The 18,713-nt window shown below is 35.2% G+C and overlaps 1 protein-coding gene across 1 annotated transcript in view; it reads left to right on the forward strand.

Moving 5' to 3' along the window:
* The window catches only part of LOC145660601 (follistatin-related protein 1-like), a 186,922-nt gene that overhangs the window by 140,638 nt on the left and 27,571 nt on the right, over window positions 1-18,713 (forward strand). Inside the window, exons 4-5 of the mRNA XM_081725862.1 lie at window positions 2,866-3,103; window positions 14,910-15,022. Coding sequence (XP_081581988.1) covers window positions 2,866-3,103; window positions 14,910-15,022 — 351 coding nt within the window. The remainder of the gene's footprint in view (window positions 1-2,865; window positions 3,104-14,909; window positions 15,023-18,713) is intronic.

Raw genomic sequence — 18,713 nt, forward strand, 5'->3', positions numbered from 1 at the left:
GCCCTCTTCTGTATCAACCTGTTTCCACATCTTCCTCTCCCTCATTTTCTGTAACGTCTGCTCTGTAACCCATGGTTTCTTAGCAGTTTTGTGTTCGCGGTAACCTACTGCTTCTTCTGCGGCTTGTTGTAAGCAACGTTTAATATGTTCCCACCGTGCGTTACTACCTGCACCTATTCTTTCCTCGTTTGATCATTTTTCTTCGAATTTTTTAACGAAAAGATTTCTTATTTCCTCGTTTTTCAACTTCTCAGTATTCAACACTTTGTTGCCTACTTTTCTTCTGCCTACATTTTTCAGTTGAATATCTACTTCGGCCAGATTATGATCAAAGAAAATATCAGCCCCGGGAAGGGTCTTCGCGTTCTTTAAGCTATTTCGATACCTGTCCTGAATCATAACATAGTCTATCTGATATCTTCCGCCGTCTATTGGTGATTTCCATGTATATCTCCTTCTCTTGTGCTGATTGAACCAAGTGTTTCCAATTACTAGTGAATTCTGTCTACAGAAATTTACCAGTCCCTCTCCCCTTTCATTTCTTTCGCCTAAACCATATTTGCCTACGATACTACCTTCCTGTATTTCTCCCACAACTGCATTGAAATTTCCCATTAGAATTATGCATGCACCTTTCTTCTCCCTATCTATAATTTCTTCTATTTTCTCATAATTTTCCTCTACTTCTTCATTTGCATGCGAAGTCGTCGGTGCATATGTCTGTATCACCACCAGATCCTTCGTTTTTCCTTTAAGTCTTAACATCATAACTCTATCATCAATAAATTCTACTTTCACTACCTTCTCTTTTAAGCGCTTTCCAAGAATTATTCCTACGCCATTATGACCGCCCTTTTCATTACCTGAATAAAACATTCTATATGCTTCGCTGTTCAAAACCCCATTACCTTCCCATCTAACTTCACAAACGCCTACCAAATCTAAATTATTTTGTTTCATTTCTTCTTTAAGATTTTCTAATTTTCCTCCCTGTAACATAGTACGTACGTTCCATGTCCCTATCCTAAACCTTTTGCTCTTCCTTGTCTTTCTTTCTCTGTCTGTCTTCCCCCCATTAGTACTTTCTCGTCCAATAGTCCTTCCCAAGCCATCCCCCTCCCGGAGATCCGAATGGGGGGATATTTTACCTCCGGAACTACATTTTGACCTGCGAAAGACCATTGTTCATATTTTCTCTTTTTGCTGCTAGCAAACTAGGGAAAATAGAGTGGTGGTTGCCCGTTGCCTTCCACCCCGCAGTGTCCCAGCCATTAAAGTCGCTCTGACCACGCCTGGGACTAATGTCCAAGTTGCCGTACCAATCACTATGATTTCCGCCAACTTGGCTACTGGAGAACTGCTGCCTTCTTCCAGAACACTCTTTGTCTGGCTACTCCATTTAGACCAATTCGGTAGGGGTGGCCCTTCTGGTAGTGAACTACCACCGACACAGCTCTAAATTTCACTGTAGCACGCAATCCACCCCACCCGACACATAAGTGTCTTCGTAAAGGTGGTGTTTATCGGGGAGGTGTTTATTTGATTCTTCATATTATCTTATGACATTCTTCATGTTAGATTATGTTAATTTGATTTTTGAGTTCAGCTTGGGGGCACGGTGGCTCAGTGGTAGACCGCTTACCTATAGTGCGTAGGGTTCCTGGTTCGATCCCTGGCCAAGTAAGTTTGTGGAGGACAACTCGTAGCCGTGAATTTTCTCGGAGAACTCCTGTTTCCTCCCACATTCCCATTCCACAATTCTTCCGTCATCTTTTACTTGCCTTAATCACCCGCCTCCCTTAGCCTAAAGGCAGGGAAAAACTGGGTCTGAAAAGATAGTGGCACACATAACATTACGCCGTCCCCCATGCCTATCTTTGTCCATTGTATTTTTTTTTTTTTTTTTAGGAAGAGGAGGGACGCCATTTGGAAGATATTTTTTGGAAGAGGGGTAACGACGTCCCCTCGCGTTCCTCTCACTTTCACCCCTGCTTAAAAGGCATAATCGTGGGACGTTACACTGGAAGATTTCATTTTATCTTGAGTGTAGCGTCCCTTTCAGAACTATGGGTATATGAGACATGGACTTACAGCTGATGTTTGATCCGAACCACATGTTTGATCCAACGCCAAAAGCCGCGAGAGAGCTCATCTTCATATTAGTATGTAGTATCAATTGATCTTTATTTGATTTGTATCTAAATTGCAAAGTTGAGTATATTGGGACACTTTCACATACTACGACATATTTTTTACCCTCTTCTCTGTTTTCTAACTACTGTTCACAGGAATTCAATGCTGTACTGCTTCGTCATATGGAATGCACTCGCTGGACGTACAATCAATATATGTCATTTAAAGACATAAAAAACAAACAAACAAACAAACAAACAAAAACTTGTGTAACTATGCGTTGATGGTCTATTATACCAGTTTTGGTTGTAGACCTGTCATTTAATTTTCCTGTTACTGACTGTGAAATGGCTCTTCGGGCTCCTTCAAGAAATTAAAAGATGGACCCTTATCAATGACATATTAATATAACAATTTTAACTGTGATTGCAAAGTATGGTACTGTTACCTTTAAGATTTATTGTATTAATCTATATAACTACTTTAGTTGTACGATAATAGATTGTTAGTACATTGTAACAATGTGTGTTGATCACCATATAACAAACTTTTATTGAATTGCAGTGATTTTTTTTTTTTTTTTTTTTTTTTTTTACGAAAGTAGCCTAATGAACGTATATATTTATATACTCTTACATCTAATAATTCAAAAAATAAAAAAAATAAAATAAAATAAGAAGTATCTAATATAGCAGTTACTGATTTGAAATCTTTTTTTTTTTTTTCCTATAGTTGTATGCTTTCAAACCCAGAGGGACCAACTTCATTCTCGTGCAGTTAGCTTCCTGCGAAAACATGACAAATCCCAGCCTTGGTTCAATTCTGCGATGACCGAGACGGAGATTCTTTGGGCTCGATTCTTCACTTGTGACGCTAACAAGGACAACTACTTGGACGCCAACGAGTTCCTGGAATGCATTAAGAACGTCACAATCCACTTCAAACCAGAGACCAACACCGATCTCATTCGGTAAGTCTGATTCTTCTACTTTACCTCCTATAATCATGTTCTTCATTTGGTATCGTAGCTATGCGAGAAGATACATTGTGCATTTCAAACTTTACATTTGTTTATATGAGTGGCTCGGGGGAAGACAATAGTATGTCACATTTTCTAACATTTGAGGAAACTTGAAAATAAAGTGTGACATTCCTAACAGTACAATGTAATAACACATACCAAACTACTTTACCCTCCCACTTGGAGATGCATTTCCGAAATTAAACTAGTATTTACATATTTTATTTTACATTCCAATCTATTTATCTACTAACTCAATTTAACCGGAAATGGCGCTTATTATTGTCTTCTCCGAGCAACTGATATGCATCGAATGTTTTAAACAGCGGCGTAGCCAGGATTTTGAAATGGAGGAAAAACTTCGATTACCCTCATATATATATATATATATATATATATATATATAATGCCTTTCTTTGTCTCTCTCTCTCTCTCTCTCTGTGTGTGTGTGTGTGTGTAGTGTAGTGTGGTGTACATACACTAAACAGAGCGAACTTAGCTCAGTCGTAGAACCTAGGTCTGAAATTCAGGATATTCATCAGACCATTATGATTTAGTTACTAATGTTCCAAAATTGTAAAGGAATCTGAAACTGTTAGAATTTTGTATGTAAATAGAAGAACCTTCAGCCCAGAAATGTCGGGAGAAAATTTAAATATTTCGACATTTAGGTAGGCTATTTTCCCATGAAAATTCATTAATTTTCCATGAAAAGAAGTCGTAATTTTAGCAAAATTTGAAAAGAAACATAAAATGTTGTAAGTTTCTTCTGTGCAACATGTTAAAATACAAAACAACACAAAAATGTCCATGCAGATACGCTAAAAATATAAATAAAATTTTGATTCACTCAAAAAAAGTTGTTATAAGGCAAAATTCCCTCTCCGACGTGGAGAGCAAATCTATTAATAACTCCTTGTGGTGTGATTTTCACAGGGTCTTCACTACAACGAAATTAAACTACCGCTAATTTTAGAGATTTTCTGTAATATCTTCAAAACGAATAAAAATATTCGAAAAGCGGAAACATAGTGAACTAGACAATACGATTTTGCATATGATACCTTTATCACAACTCACTATCTTCTTTCGATTTGCAACTGTAGATAGATTTAGCATTTTTTGCGGATTCTGTGAATAGTGGAATACCAAAACCAGATAGGTGAATTGGGGTAAAGGTATCACATGCAAAATCGCACTGTCTAGTTCACTACGTTTCCGCTTTTCGAAAATTTTATTTGTTTTGAAGATATTACAGAAAAAAACTAAAATTAGCGGTAGTTTAATTTCGCTGTAGTGAAGACCCTTAAGGAGCGCAAGTCCATTCAGTCTGTCTTCACTGTGGGAGTTCCGCAAATAAGTTTCAGTCTCTGGAGAGTGGAAAAGCTCTTTTCAGATGTAACAATTGTATCGGGTAGAGTACACAGAATTTTGAGAAGATTGTGAATGTTGGCGAAGAAAATCTCATGATATGCATTGAGGCTCTAGCTAGCAGTAAAAGGGAGGCTTCCGTGTGCAACAGATTTCCATTTTGTTTTCGAAATTTCATATTCAGCTTTGATTGCGGAAATTGAGCTTGGCAAATCACTTTTGTAGAGTAACACTACTTCTGAAATCTTTTTCCCATGACCCCTTCCCACAGAATTTTGGCACCAACATTTGCAGCTTGTAAATGATGTTTCTGTGTGATTTAAATTTCTAAGTCAGTTCATTTAACATGAAATCTAATAAAGGGACATACACTGATACACAGTAAAATATCTCTAGGTCATTTTCCATGTAGTTTTTTCTATTTGTCGGTTTGCTCACTCGGCGTGAGTTTTTGTAAGTCGAATTCAAAATTGTAGTGAAGTCATTTCAGACGGAAGCAGATTTTTTTTTTTTCAGTGTCGAGGAGGTTATTTTATTTTTCTTTCTTCTTTTGCTTTTCTTCTTCTGTTTTTGAATAATGGGGGCTTTAGCTGGTTGAGCCCCTGTCTGGGCCTTTGCTTTTAAATGTATGTAGACTGCTCGTAGATTAATAGGAAAAAGACTTCTAATGCGAACCAAAGTTTATTTTATTCGTTTGCTGTAATAGTCAGGAAATTACTCAGTATCTATTTCAGTAATAACGATAGGCTGTTTTTGTACATCTAATCGCAATTGAATAGTGTAGAAACAACTGCAAGAACAAAGAATTAGTTATTTTGTATATTACAGTATAATCCATGTTAGCGCATAACGGGAAAGAAATGCCCAAACAAGGGTATACATATCAATTTATAAACCTTATCGAGCTGAATAAAATTAATGGATGAGAGTAAAAGCTCATGCGCAGCTTTCAATTTTTTTTGTAAACCTAAAAATTAATGCTATAGGACAACGTTGCCATCTATTACAGTGAAACTGATACTGAACTACAGGGTGGTCCAAAATGCTGAAACACCCAAATAAAAGACAGGCTTTTAAAAGAAGTCCAAAAGTAAGACTGGACATGTGGTGTCGATGACCATTTCTACGGAGGATATGGTAATGTTGTTTATTTCTAGCAAATGTGGTGCCATTTGGGAAATCTAAACTTTGAAGGAACAATGTAGACCCCTACTACATGCATCAAAGTCAACTAATTATGAGATTATACACTTTATACTAAAAAAAGGGTAAACATATGTTGTAAAAACATTGCAAAATCAAAAAAAAAAAAAAAGTTTTGAATATATCAGGGATCATCAGCGATATTGTGTACATAGGGCGATCAGTTCAACTATCCCGCATTTCAGAGTAGGCCTGATGCTCTTGATTTTTAAAAATATTAATCGTGAATTGAGTTACTCAATAAAGTTACGAAGTTTACAAATTCTAATCAAACCGATTACAGTTCTATAACCAGCCTAACTGTACCACAACAAGCACCATGAATAAAATTATTCCTACTAGAATTATCATCTACATATATATCTAGTGCATTAGTGAGACCTGTGGCCCTTTAATTTATCTTGTAGCATTCTTGTAGGTAGAATATGGTTGTAAAATTAAGGGAAAAGAATCTCGTTCGCAAACATCAAAGTTTGCTGAAAATTATTTTATAATAAGCTATATAAATCTGTGTAGTCACTTGCACTAACGAACATGTTTAAAACAACTATCCCTACTGATGTAGTGATTAACGAGTTCGCCTTTGATGTATGTGGTCCCAGGTTTGATTCTCATTAGGAGAGCATTAACAATTTGAACGTATTACGGAGGTTCCGATTATGCCTTAATCTGCTGCTCCATGTCTTATGTAGCCTCAGTGTTGAAAAGGGACGCTAAACTTCAACAAAGAGCTTTTAGAAGCGTTTTACTTTTAGCGATTTCGTAATACAGTGTAATGTAAACACTCACACACAGAGAGAAAAACTCGCTGTATTCACCTCACTTCTACTTGTCACTCTCACAAAGTACACAGTAGTGGTAAATGTTTAATTACACAAAACGACAAAGTGTGTAAAAAGATATTTTTTTTCAATGGCACGTTATAACAATTTAACATTTTATAGAGGGAAATCGAAAACTAATTTAAAATAAACGAACAAGAAAGTAGCAGTGTATCGACACTTCCAAATCTAGCTTAAAATAAATTCGACTGACAACCCTGTAATAGACAGAGTGCCAAACTTCTTTTCGGGGGTTCTGCACAGCGAGTGTTTGCCCTTTTTTCATGCGTAACTGCCACTCTTAATCCATTTATAAGTTGATAAAAGGAATATGGATCTAACACAAGGATAACGTTCAAGGTTATGCTAGGCGCTGGATGATCTGTCTACTTACATCACATGGAAGCAGGTTCTAAAGACATATCTCGTTTCAATGTGAAACAAAGGAAAAGAAATTATAGAAAATTTAAGTTAGGAAAAGACAAACTTAATGCATATAAAATTCTAAAGGGTAGACGCTGTCTACCTTGTCTCCCCTCGAGCCTCACCACTATTATCGACCAAAATTGTTAAATGTACACAGTTATTTTTACCAAATATTATGTTTACATTAATAAATACATCAAAGTAATAAATATCCATCGTTATCACAAGTTAACAATTATTTTACAGATCTCAATAGATGTTATGTCCCTTCAGTATGATAGCATTGACGAATCTTGTAGACAAGTTGCGAACAAGTATTTAACCAGGATAGTAATGCTTTCGTGATTGTAAAATTCATATAACAGATTCGGACTGGCCACAGCAGGAGGGCAGAGATTCCTGCTGGGGCCCTGTAGTTTTGGGATCTCATTATTGGCATGAAACTAACAGTATTATAAAGTTCTGTTTGGGGCCCTTTGTTTCTGGCCTAGTAAAAATATATTTGAACAATATAAAAAAATGGGCCCCAACATCATATTGTTTAAATGTGTATGCGAAATGAGAGTGACTTGTATGATGTCTTGCTGGGGACTGGGAACAGCTTAATGTGGTTGTTCGCTATGTAATCAGTAGAAAAACATTTCAACGCCTACTGACGAGGAAACGGATTCAAGTGTGACACGAAATTGTGGACGAGTTTATGCAATCGAAGTGCTTCTGGGCACAATGATTTCCATTAGAGGGGAAAACCCTCGATCTCGACCGTTCCGGAGATATAGAGGAGTAAGAAAGCTGATGCTCTCATATTATGTGGATTTTCAGCTGTGTTGTGGGTGAATATGTTTGAAAATTACATGTAAACGTTAAGAAAGATGCACCAGAACGAATAATAGTGGTGTTGAATGTTGAGGTGAGTGGCATAGATTTTACCCAAGGCCGGGGAAAGAAGGGGCTATGAGGAATGACAAACGCCATTAACACCAGTGTTGCCAACAAGTTAATACAAAAAGTCGCTAAATAGGAGATGAAATGACTCCAATTTTGGGTGAAAAGTCGCTAAAAAAATTTTCGTGGAATTTTGCCTCTTTCATATATACTGTATATATATATATATATATATATATATATATATATATATATATATATATATATATATATATATATATATATATATGTGTGTGTGTGTGTGTGTGTGTCTATATATATATATAAGATACGTGATCAATTCAAACCATAGTACTATCTACGCTACAAGAACATATATGAAAGACTTCACTTTTATACATTTTTAACTTTATGATCAATTTTGCTTCAGCGAAATCAAAAATGAGTTTGGAAAAACGAACAAAATTAAAGGTGTAGAAAAAATCTTACACACTTCACTTCTACTTCCGCTTCTACAGATAATCTGTTTCCTATCGGCAATGTATTATTTGTGCCTCTCTCTGTAAACTAAAGGACATTAAAAGCTGGGATTGGTCCCCATGAGTAGGTTAGAGATAACAGCAATCAAAGTGGGAATGTAAAGATACATGAGTAAGTTAGAGATAACAGCAATCAAAGTGGGAATGTAGAGATAAATGTTATGCACTTTCCCAGCTCGTCAACACCTGCACTGATTCAAATAAGCAAAAGGAATAAACATATCTGAACTGATTCGAGCTAATAGGGCTTATTTTAGAACAAGTTGTTCGCAGCACAAAAGTCGCTAGATTTTTTGGTAAGTCGCCAAATCGTCATTCCAAAATCACCAAAAATGTCGCTAATCGGAAAAAATATTTTTTGTGGCTATCCTGGAAGGCGAATCCCCTAGATTTAGCGACTTTTCCCCCAAATTGGCAACACTGATTAACACACACACACACACACACACACACACAAATATATATATATATATATATATATATATATATATATATATATATATATATATATATATATGATATTTCTTGCTAATATGTCTTTAGTTCGTGGAAAATGAGAAAGTGATATGAAAATATATTAATTATATTGCCAAAGGATCTGAGACGTTATTATGTAAACAAAAATACTAGGTCATATTCTGTGCAAAAGCGCTTTAGAAAAACAAATCAAATAGTATGAAACATAAACATATTGTTGCAAACGTAAGTACGACAGTGTAGTTGTGCGACACATATTAAAACGCAAAGTATGAATCAAGAAACAAAAATAGTATCTTTTACTTAAAAAATGAAAACCTGTACGCATGATATACTGTATTTCACATAAAGTTGCTGCATATAAACAACACTGAGTAAGTAAAGTACACTCATGTCCAAAATTATTGTCGCATGTCTATAAATATGTTATGGTAGAAATATAATTTGATAACGAATTCGCCCGGTATTTCTTGCAATGTTAGTATGTGTATAATAGTCAAAGACATGTATGTGGCAAATTCCATGTCAAAAGAGCAGCAAATAAGAACAAAATAACAAAAATATAACTTTCGTGTCCATTTAGCAATATTTTGTTTTACTCATCTTAATTTTCGTATTTATAATACGTTTCCTATGAAATTGACTACATACACATATACATTTCCCGATTATACACATAGTATCAGTATTAAAAGTAGCCTGCAAACTCATTATCAAATTGTATTCTTACAAGAAGACAGTTATAGATGTGCGACAATCATTTTGGACATGAGTGTACCTAGTTCCTCATAGCGTCAAACGTGATAACATACGGTACCTTGTGAAACGATACAAAGTTGTAAACGCTAGATCAATGGAAAGTCAGGACAGCCACCATTTTTACATTTTCATCGTATTTGACCTGATGATACTCTTATTCAATTCAACATACCAAGAAACTTATACATAGACACCTTACACGCCTATTTCATTTCATTTTTAAAAATCTCTTTTGCTTGTATTATCGCAACATATTCAAAAAATTCGCAAAATATCGGAGCACCAGCCTCACCTTTATTCCTCTATATCTCCGGAATGGTTGAGATCGGGTTTTTTTCCCATTAATGGGTATAATTGTACGCAAAAACACTTTTTGTGCATAAACTCGTCCACAATTTCGTGTCACACTTGAATCGGTTTCCTCGTGAATCTTGTTTTGGCTCATGATACGACCGGATTAGGTATATATCAGCTGGTGAAAGAGATGTTCGATAAGCATGGCGTATCTATTGCAAATGTAGTGGGATGTTCGTTTGATAGGGCGTCGAATATGAAGGGTTACTACGAAAGCGTGTAGATTTATTTGAAACAGGACAATCCTGAAAATGTGTAAACATATTGTAGTGCTCATGTCCTTAATTTGGTAATGGTAGATTCCACAGAGCAAGATGAAGCAGCAGTAAATCTATTTGGTCTTATTCAGACGAACGCACTGTTACTGTCTGAATCACATAAGCGCATAGATGCGTGGACGGAACAAGTAAAGCAGAATTATGCAGGAGGTGACAAGCTTAGAAGGCTTCAAAAGATTGGAGCTAAGTGTTGGTGGAGTAAACACAGAGCTTTAAATTTGATCATTGATATCCACATTTATCAAGGGCAAGACCAAGATGCAACAGGCTTACAAAGCAACCGGTTTCTGACTTTTCTACTCTTCCTAAACGACGTTATAACCAGCAGACAGTTCGATACAAAAACGAGGTTTCAGGCTCAGACCTTGTTGCATAAATAGTGTGAATTCTAAATAATTGTGATGTTGTTGGGTACGATAACTATTCGCTTTAACAATCTCAGTCTCAAAATATTTACAGTCGCAAGATCTAAATTACACTACTGCTTGGAATTTAGTAGCAAAATTACGTGAGCAGTTACGCGAGAACAGGGCCGGATTTAGCATTTTGGCACCCCTAGGCCCAATATTTTTTCCGCCCCCTAGTCTGGTTAAAGTTACTCTCCTAAAAACCTTTATTAAAAATTATATCAGGCCTATATGCTAATTGCTTAAACATCACTCCACGATGCAATTTTATCATTGCAAGTTTTTTGAGGAATTTACTTGGTTCTGGGCTTAACAAAGTACCGTTAATGTATTAACAAAAGATTGTTGAACTTAGCAAAAATTATTTGTTCCAATGAACTTCAAAATCAGAATGCTTTATTAGCCTGATTTTTAAAAATTAATTCAAAAAATATGTTAAGTCATGGCTATTTATTTTTATTTCTAGATTTTTTTTTTACTTTTTTCTCTCGGCCGTGCGCCCTCTGGGAGCTTGCGCCCATAAGCCCGGGCCTACAGGGCCTATTGTGAAATCCGGCCCTGCGCGAGAAACTTCAACACAAGAATGAAGAATTTGCAAAAGCATATGACAAAGCGAAAGACTTTTGCAAAGCAAGGAATCTGCAATTAAAGGAATATTAACTGACATTGAGATTGAAGATTATTTTCCTGTTCATCGGCTATCGTAGAAGAAAAGAGTGTCTGATGAAAAGTTATCTGATGAAAGAGGCAAAGACTTAAGCCAATAAGACCTCTTTTTAAAAATGAAATATTTGAGTTTTACGTCCCACGGTTATGCCGGCTAGGCTAAAGGAGACGATGATGATGAAATAATGAATGAAATGTTAGAATTAAGAAAGTAGGAGGAAACGGAAGAACCCCGTGAAAACCCCCACACACAGTGTTTGTCCACCACAAGGTTCACTTGGCTCGAGCTGGGATCGAACCAGGAACCCCAAGCACCAGAGGTGAACGCTCTACCACTGAACCACCGCGGCCCTTAGACCTCTTTAAAGTGAACCTTTATTATGAGATTTTGAATTTAACAGTAAACATTGTGGAAGAAAGGTTTGAATCTCCTGAATTTCCCAAGGATTTGCAGTTGATAGATGCAACGAAATAAAAGAACGGCTTTCAGAAAACGCATTGCAACACTTGGAACAAAGTTAAACCTCGATAAGCTCAACTATCGAAAGAACTTGTATTTCGCAAACATTTACGAAGCTTTATCTATTGGTGTCATAATCTTCAAAAAAGTGGACAAACTACCAAACAGGGATTCATAGAAGGAGATTTCAATGATGATGACTCCGAAGAAGAGGAAGGGCAAGATAGTATGAAAACTGACAGAGGTTGTGGCACATGGTTGTTCTTCGTTTTGACTTTATATAATAGATGAGTTCTTTAAATGCTCTCTATGTCGCCTATAAATACATGTTAACATTGCCATGTACACAAGTGTGCTGCGAACGAGTATTCTCAAAACTAAAATTAATTAAAATAAAATTGCGCATTGTCTCATGTCTCAGGATATATAGGAAACGTTTATGTTAATAGAATGGAATATGATGTCTCTAGTATTATCGATGTTGGAAAGGTGTTAGAAGGACTCTGTGAATCTTCCGTAGAACTGAAGAGGTTGTTGCACTGTTTTAACATTTTATCAAACCCTATTGGAAATAGTCAGGACGGTAACAGGCCCAAGAATGCAGGATGGTCGGTAGAAGCTAGAGTCCTGAATAGAGTGTCATTACAATAAGCAGAATAAAAATAATTAGGAAGATGAAACTTAGTATACATTGTGAAGCTCCTACATGGTACAAAGGAAGGAAAGATGGGGCCCTACAAGTGAGGCTCCTTCCGGGTTCCTATACCCCCTCCCCCAGTCCGAGACTGTACAATAAGATAGCCTAACAAGTGTAACAATCATAGTAAATGATTCCCCTTTTACTATTCTAGTATTTAACGCCTCTGTAGAATCGTCATTTCAAAATATTCGCAGTATGAAGATTTTAGAACAAAGAATTACTACCACTACTACCAATAATTCTTGAATCAGAATATTTTTGTTGATTTTGCGCAGATTCCCACGCATCCTTATTGTGGGGCAGACGTTTCATTCCCAGTCTTTCTTTCTTATAGTTTCTGTACTTAGTCCTTATATTTCATTCGCGGCCCTCCTCTAGATGTTTTTCCTTCTGCCACTCCCTGCATAATCAATAGTGTGATTCCTATATGTCTCATAATGTCTCTTGTATGTCTCCAATTATTCTATTTCTTCCTCTCGAGACAGTATTCAGTATACTTATTTATTTATTTATTTAACAATCACCATATACAACTCAGAGGCCATTTTTTTTATATACTAGTTTTTATCCCTAACCACTTTTAATATTCTTTTATTTCAAACTTTATCCACCCATTTTAATTTCAACATACTTCTATGTAATCATGTTTAGAAGGTTTTTGTTCATCACTTTTCTTCTACCACAGTTTATGTCTCATATCCATGTTACATTTCACACACTGCTTTCATCTGCCTTTCCTTCAGTTCTATGTCGCTATTTCCGGTCAGATACTTCTGTTATTCTTCAAATACCCTTTTCACATGAGCTATTCGAGATTCTGCCAGGTTTTCTTCCTTAAAATTCTGTCAATTAAAATGTGAGGAGGCTATACTGGGACACTAGTTGCTAAAGGATATTCTCTTCACAAATGTCGCAGGCTATCGCAATAACAATTTGTCCTAGTTCCGAGGGTGAGGAAGTTGACTTACTCCAGAGGTTCTTTTCCCCAGGAAAGTAAGTGTGAAACAAACACCGGTTTCTACATCTTGTTTGTACCATAAATAGGCTGTTTATACTTAAACTACGTTGATTGTGTGTTTTGGTAATACGTTTGTTATAACCTGTACTTGTGGTATTTTCTGACTGTTACTGTTCGAAACAATTGCAGATTCAGTCTCACAATATTTAGTGATACTTTACGGTCATTACAATATTTAGTAAGGAAGCAGAGAGGAACATAACTACTAAAAGAATCTGTTAATTTGAGAAGAATTCACATAATTAACGGATTTTGCAAACAATGAATTTGAACATTTAACACATTTTGGAAATATTCCTCTAACCTCTTTAATGATGTTTTTTGATTACACGATAAGAAAACAACTTACCTTCTTTAATTGTAAATTCAATAAAAGTATAAGGCTAATCATCTCTTATTTCGATTTAGAAAACTGTAATGTATCAAGTATTGAGTATCAAAAGGTAGAAGGCTATCCAGAAATTCTTTCACCACAAATATATATTGAACGACTTATTTATCAATTCACTTAATTATCATTTCGCCTAACACTTTATCAGCTGTCATTCACAGATAAAAATCATTATTTCAGGCGAAATGCTATAATTCTCATTCCTCCTAATGATCTTGTTAAGGAGAAAATACCTTCTATATAGGAGATCTGACAGTTTTTCTATACACATAAGTAATATACACAGTGAAAGGCTTGTTGATAAACAACAAATAGATTAATTATTTCATATGTGCGCGTTTATTGCAAATAATTATAACATAAATTATTTCAAGTGTACAAGAAATCATATATATTAAATAAATCATTATAGTCATATTAATTACTAGGCAGAATGAATACTTAACTCGTGCATCAAAATGAATATGTCTGACAGTCTTTCAGAAACAGACGTAGTAGATGTGAGTGAAATATTGTAATGCTAAAGAAAAGAATTCGAAAATTTTATGATCCCTGCAATGTATAGTCACAATCTGGTACACGTTCAGAAAAGTGTAATTTACAGGTGATAGTACATTTAGTAAATAAATGTAACACAGAACGCCATTTTGAAATTTGGAGAATAGCGTCTTAGAACATAAAAGCTTAATGGGATAATGAACGATAACTATGTTCTGACGTCATAAAGCTATCATGTCATGCTCCTTGGTTGAACATAATTGCGGATAGAGCTGTAGTTTGAAAATCGCATTTTATCTAAAGTAGACAGGTTTCAGTCTCTGAATGATATACCTAAGTATAGTAAAGTGTTAGACGCAATGAGAATTCAGTGAAGGGATAAGACAGCGTATTAAACACAATATGGCTTAACTTCATCTCATGATCTTCCTAGTGAAGTAGACGATAATTGTCTTTCGCTGTTTTGTGTTGTATTTATATTTATACATTAATTTCATTACAGGGCTCTTTGTGTAGATGCTATTATCAATGCTGCTGACACAGATTCTGACTGGAGGCTGAGCTTCGAAGAGTTCAAGCATAGCATGAATCCTCATTTTAAGCCCAAGAATAAAAGTAAGTTTTTTTTAAAAAAATCTGAATTTATACCTAGGTATAGTGCGAAGAGTTCAGGGTAAAATATGCGAGTAAAATTGTGAAAAAATCTTGCTACCTGAGTTTTTTAATGTGTGTATCTACATTCCTGAATGGGATCCAAACTAATTTTGTATTCGAGTTACATTCCAATACCTGGAATGGAACCCGGGATCACGTACGAGAAAGACCATAGGTTAACAACTTAAACACGCAAGAACATTACAAATGAAATTAAATGAAATCATATAGTTTTATGCCCTGCAGGCAAAAAAAAAAAGACGAATTATTATTGAAAATGAATCAATTATGAAAGAATTGGTGGATTTAGAATGTGTGTGTGTAGGGGGGCGGGGAGAGGGTAATGGGAGAACCTGAGAAAGCTCACGGACATGATGTCCACCATAAAGTGATATGACTTGCTATTGAACCAGGGACCTCTCGCACTAGAGTTGAGCACTCTGCCACTGAGCCATCGCATGAAGGAACATGTCTCGCATGAAGGAACACATGAATGTCAAGAAAGATCCTTCTCAAGTCTGTTCATCCACCCTAACGTTACGTGTAAAATAAATGAGACCAAACAGGACGAAATTCCCAGTTCCTAGTTTTCCTCACTTAAATACAATATTTCAGTATTTTACTATTCGGGAACAATCTTGAATTTTTTATTTGATTGTTGTTTTACCAGATATTATGCGTAACTGGGTTTATGATCGTTTCTCGAGTGATATGAGATATATTTCTCAGATGTGAATCTGAAGTATAACGAATGGCATACGTGGATTCTAATTTTCGTTTTCAGTATTTTTATTACAATATGTTATTCAAGGAAACAGTCTGCAGGAGTTTTGCAACAAATGCGTATTAATAAATTTGCCCTGGGAATGATTTAAGCGAAAGTTTTTTTTTTTTTTTTTTTTAAATTCAAGATTTCCCTATTTGGTGCAGGGAAGTACCTCTACATTTTCCAAAATTTAGTTTCAATAACTAGGCTTGAAGGGGTCTCGAACTACCTGAACCCAGTGCTTTATCCAGAAATGTTAGGAGAACCCTTCCCAATTTCTAAAAAATTAAGTGTAGCGTGTAGGTACAGATCTGTATCAGATTAAAATTTCAAGTGCAGTTTGTGTGTGTATTTCATTTTTTAAAAATCTTTTGTTAGTGATATTTTAAAAAGTTTCCGCAAAAATTTACAGTTAAAAAAGTAATGGTATCATCCTTATATTTCTCATTTTTCCTTGAGATGCTAAAAGAATGGTTGCTTCAATTGCCTTCAAAATTCGATATTTTCTGAGAGGCTGAACAGTAAGCAGTGTGTAGAAGCAAGACGGAAAGATACAATAGAAAGCAATAAGTGCGTTAATCTGGTGCGTTTGTGATTTGGGAGATATAATGCTGGATGTTTGTATTTTATTATGAGAGTTTCTTGAAGTATACGAAATTTAATCTAATAAGACATTGACGTTATTCTATATTTAAAAGGGGAACACACGTGGCTTTTGTCACTAGACCACTGGCGTATGCGTACGCTTACCATGTTAAGATATATATATACAAAAATCCTGAAACGATATGAACTTGAGAGTTTGAACTCTTCCTTGCGAACTTGAGAGTTTAAACTCTTCCTTGGTGAAGTATTTTTTTTTATATATATATACAGATAAACCACTTTTAAAAAGTTCACATCAAGGCAGATGGCACGTTCATACCAAACGGTTTCACAAACTAGAATAAAAGTACAGGAAAAATTCAAAAGATAACAAAAGTAAGATCCTAAGTGAATCTCACAAAAGAGCAGGTAGTAGTTACTGCGAGACGAAGAGAATAAAGCTGCAATATACTTCTGTATATTCGATATTTCATACAAAATCCGGAAAAAAATCCATATTTTAAGTTATTTTGTAAGAGTAGCGTGCTTCATGTTCAAGAGTTAAGTTGTTCATACAACGAAGTATGCATCTCTCATTATTCTTACTGCATAAAGTTGGATCATAGTGGTCAAATAGTGAGTTTATTGCCCATGTAGGTACTGGAAAACGCAACTATACAGACGTACTAATAGAGTTATCAAATTTTTACAAACTACGGAATCAGTAGTTGTCAAATGAAATACTATAAAATATGAGAGCAAGTCTTGTTCTAAATCTGATGGCCGATGAAACTGTAGATCTAAGTGTGCGATCGGAACAATCACTTGGCTTTCCATGGTATTGGAAGATTATTTTCTCTAGAAATATTAAATTCTTTTCTTTTTGATTTGAAGAAATTCCTGTTTCTATGAACTTTGCTCTTGACTGTTCAAATTATTCACTCACTCTCTCTCTCTCTCACACACACACACACATATATATATATATATATATATATATATATATATATATATATATATATATACATATATACATATACGTGGGTGTGGGTGACGATGGAAGAAAGTATGGTGATTGTGAAATAAAGAGATTTAAGCGGATTTACACCTTTCATAGTCTCTGTATATGAACAAATATTTTTTGGGGGAGTTGTGATCTTTTCTTTGGTCTAAAGGCCAAAACTTTTAGAGTTCTTTCTTTCTTTCTTGAAATTTTCTTCCTACCACCGGAAATAAGGGTTGTTTACTGAAGGATGAAAATAAAAGATGCTACTTTCTCAATAATAGCTCTAATGATTTTCATTATACAGCGTGTGCATAAAAATACTATCACATTTTAAAGTGGTATTACGTCGCTTTGAAAAAAAAAAACTCAAATATTTTTTACTATATGTCATAGACTAGGGTGATCAGACATACTCTTTTTAAGAGTATTATACTCTTTTCGAGGTTCATATACTCTATACTCTTTTTTCTTCCCAAAAGTATCGAATTATACTCTTTTATGGCATTTTCAATTTCATTTAACGTTTAATGCATTTTTCCATTGAAAATCGCATTTTTTTTTCCTGTAGAAATTTGGACGTTGACAGCACTGTTTAGTACTTCGTAGTAGTAGTACCCGCTGCACTGTGCTGCGTTTCTCGTCCTCGTTGCATTGTAGGGTTGCCAGATTTTCTTTTTGCAAAAGAAAAAAATAATAATATAACTAAACTGTTTTTATTAGTTAGTACTAAAACTATAGTAAACGGCAGAATTAAAGTGGTAGATTTATCCAAACTTTCAACGTTTTAATTTAGCTGTTAGCAACTGGTGCCTTAAGAATGGTCTTTTACTTAATCCATTAAAATGTGTTTTCACTGTATTGGGAACATCACATCAGTTGAGCAGAGTCAACCCTGATGACTTAAAAGTAACTGTAGTGAATTCCAATATTCCATTTTCTCCCTTTGTAAAAGATCTAGGCTTAATAATAGACCAAGGACTTAGCTGGAATAAACACATATCTGAACAGTGTATTAAAGGTAAGCGCATCTTACGACAGCTTTATAAATTAAAAGGCTATTTGTCGCAAGAAACAAGACTATATCTTGTTAACACACTCATTTTTCCTCTGTTCGACTACTGCGATTCATTATCTGGTAGTTTTCTCTCCACTCAAAATACTAGGCCAATTCAGAAAATACAGAATTACTCTATACGCTTCTCATTCAATTACAGAAAGTCTTAGCATATTCTGCCGGTACTTAATGAAAACAATATCCTAACTATGCCCGCAGACGATATCTCCGATACTGTTGT

Source organism: Thermobia domestica, chromosome 9 (genome assembly GCF_964235325.1).
Source record: "Thermobia domestica chromosome 9, izTheDome1.hap1.1, whole genome shotgun sequence".
Taxonomy (NCBI): Eukaryota; Metazoa; Arthropoda; class Insecta; order Zygentoma; family Lepismatidae; genus Thermobia; species Thermobia domestica.